This window comes from Myotis davidii, unplaced genomic scaffold (genome assembly GCF_000327345.1).
Source record: "Myotis davidii unplaced genomic scaffold, ASM32734v1 scaffold223, whole genome shotgun sequence".
Lineage (NCBI taxonomy): Eukaryota > Metazoa > Chordata > Mammalia > Chiroptera > Vespertilionidae > Myotis > Myotis davidii.
This window is the reverse complement of record NW_006294609.1, coordinates 2,508,630-2,510,118: the sequence shown is the minus strand read 5'-3', so window position 1 is coordinate 2,510,118 and position 1,489 is coordinate 2,508,630. Positions and strand designations below refer to the sequence as shown.

General features: G+C 55.2%; 1 protein-coding gene across 1 annotated transcript in view; it reads right to left on the bottom strand.

Annotated features, from left to right (window-relative positions):
• Positions 1-1,176, bottom strand: part of ZCCHC8 (zinc finger, CCHC domain containing 8) — a 19,547-nt gene extending 18,371 nt beyond the window's left edge. The window contains exon 1 of the mRNA XM_015567259.1: positions 568-1,176. Within this exon, the coding sequence (XP_015422745.1) occupies positions 568-766 (199 nt within the window). The 5' untranslated portion in view covers positions 767-1,176. The remainder of the gene's footprint in view (positions 1-567) is intronic.
• Positions 1,177-1,489: the final 313 nt, after the last annotated feature.

Sequence of the window (1,489 nt, the reverse complement as noted above, 5' to 3'; positions counted from 1 at the left end):
TTTGCAACGCACCTTCACTTCGGAAGCGATTTCAAAGTGGAAGAACTTGAACATGAATCCCCAACCTCACTCAGGCCATTAACCATGTCGCTTTGCACCCCACGACTCCTCAAGGCCCCCAAGCTCTACATCTTGGGACCACTAGCTCTGCACAGGCACACGCACAAATAAGTAACAAATACATGAGCTCTACGCCGAAGTCTCACTGCCCGATCTCCCCCAATACACAACGGTAACAGGACCGCAGGAACTAACCGGCCGCAAAGAAAATGAAAGCGGGCGACTCCAGAAAGTCTACCATCGAGCAGTGGCGAGAGTCTGAAATGAACCTAAAAGCCGGCCCCGGGCCGGGTGACGGGAGAAGCGAGTCCGGATGCGGGTCGCCGGGAGGTCGGCGCCGAGGCCCCGAGGCAGCTGACGCCACCCGAACCCCCGCTTCCCAGCCCGCCCGAGGGGGCGAGACCAATTGACACCGGGTTCCGGCCCCGTGGAATCTCCGCCCGCTCCCCGAGGGGCACGGCCCCCACCCCACGCCCGGGCGCCGGGCCCAGCGGGCGGGAAGGATATTCTCGGCGCGGAGCCGCTCGATCGTTTCCTCGCTCTGCCGGAGCCGCTCCCGCGGCCCCGCGTCGCCAACCCCGTTCTCGTCCTCCTCGTCGCCGTCGCCGTCCTTGAAGCGCGTGTGAACGGGCTTTGGGAGCGACTCCTCTGGGTGGTCAAACGCCTCGAACAGCTCCAAATCCCCAAAATCCACCTCTGCCGCCATTTTGGGCTGTGGGAGAGATTCGAGAAGCTGGACACCCCGGCCGGGGTCAAAGGTCGTAGGGCGGCACCTCTCTCGAGGGCGCTAAGCCACCCAGTAGGGTTTTCTTTAAACGTAGGCCCCGGAAGCGGCACAAGGGGCGGGCCAGTCCCGAGAGACTGCAACTACCAAAATGCAATGGCGTCCCTCATACCCACTTCCGAGGTTGCTGGAGAGCATGGCATGCTGGGACATGTAGTTTCTAACTGACTGTTAACTCATTGTTTGCATTGCATACTGGGATTGTTCCTTATTAAACGCTAACAAAGCTAGAGTAAATCAGAATGTGTTGAAACAATATGGGTTGTCCTCGTTATGCATCTAAGGCTGAAAAGTCGGAACACATTCTGGTGTGCATGCCAAACAACTATGGAACTCCAGTTTTGCCACGGACTATCTTTGTAATCTTGGATAGTCATTTCAGCTTATTGGGCTTGTTTTACTTTTTCATTAAGAACTAGCTGGATAGTCCCGGCCAGGTGGGTAGGTTGGTTGGAGCCTGGTTCATTACCTAAGTTGTGGGGTCTATCCCTGGTCAGGGTGTAGATGGGAAGCAACCGATCGATATTTCTCACATCAATGTCTTTCTCTTTGTCTCCCTTCCTCTCTAAAATCAAACTTATCCTCAGGTGAGGATAAAATAAACTAGCTAAACTATTTTAGATGTCTTGTGCTCAAAAACGAGAT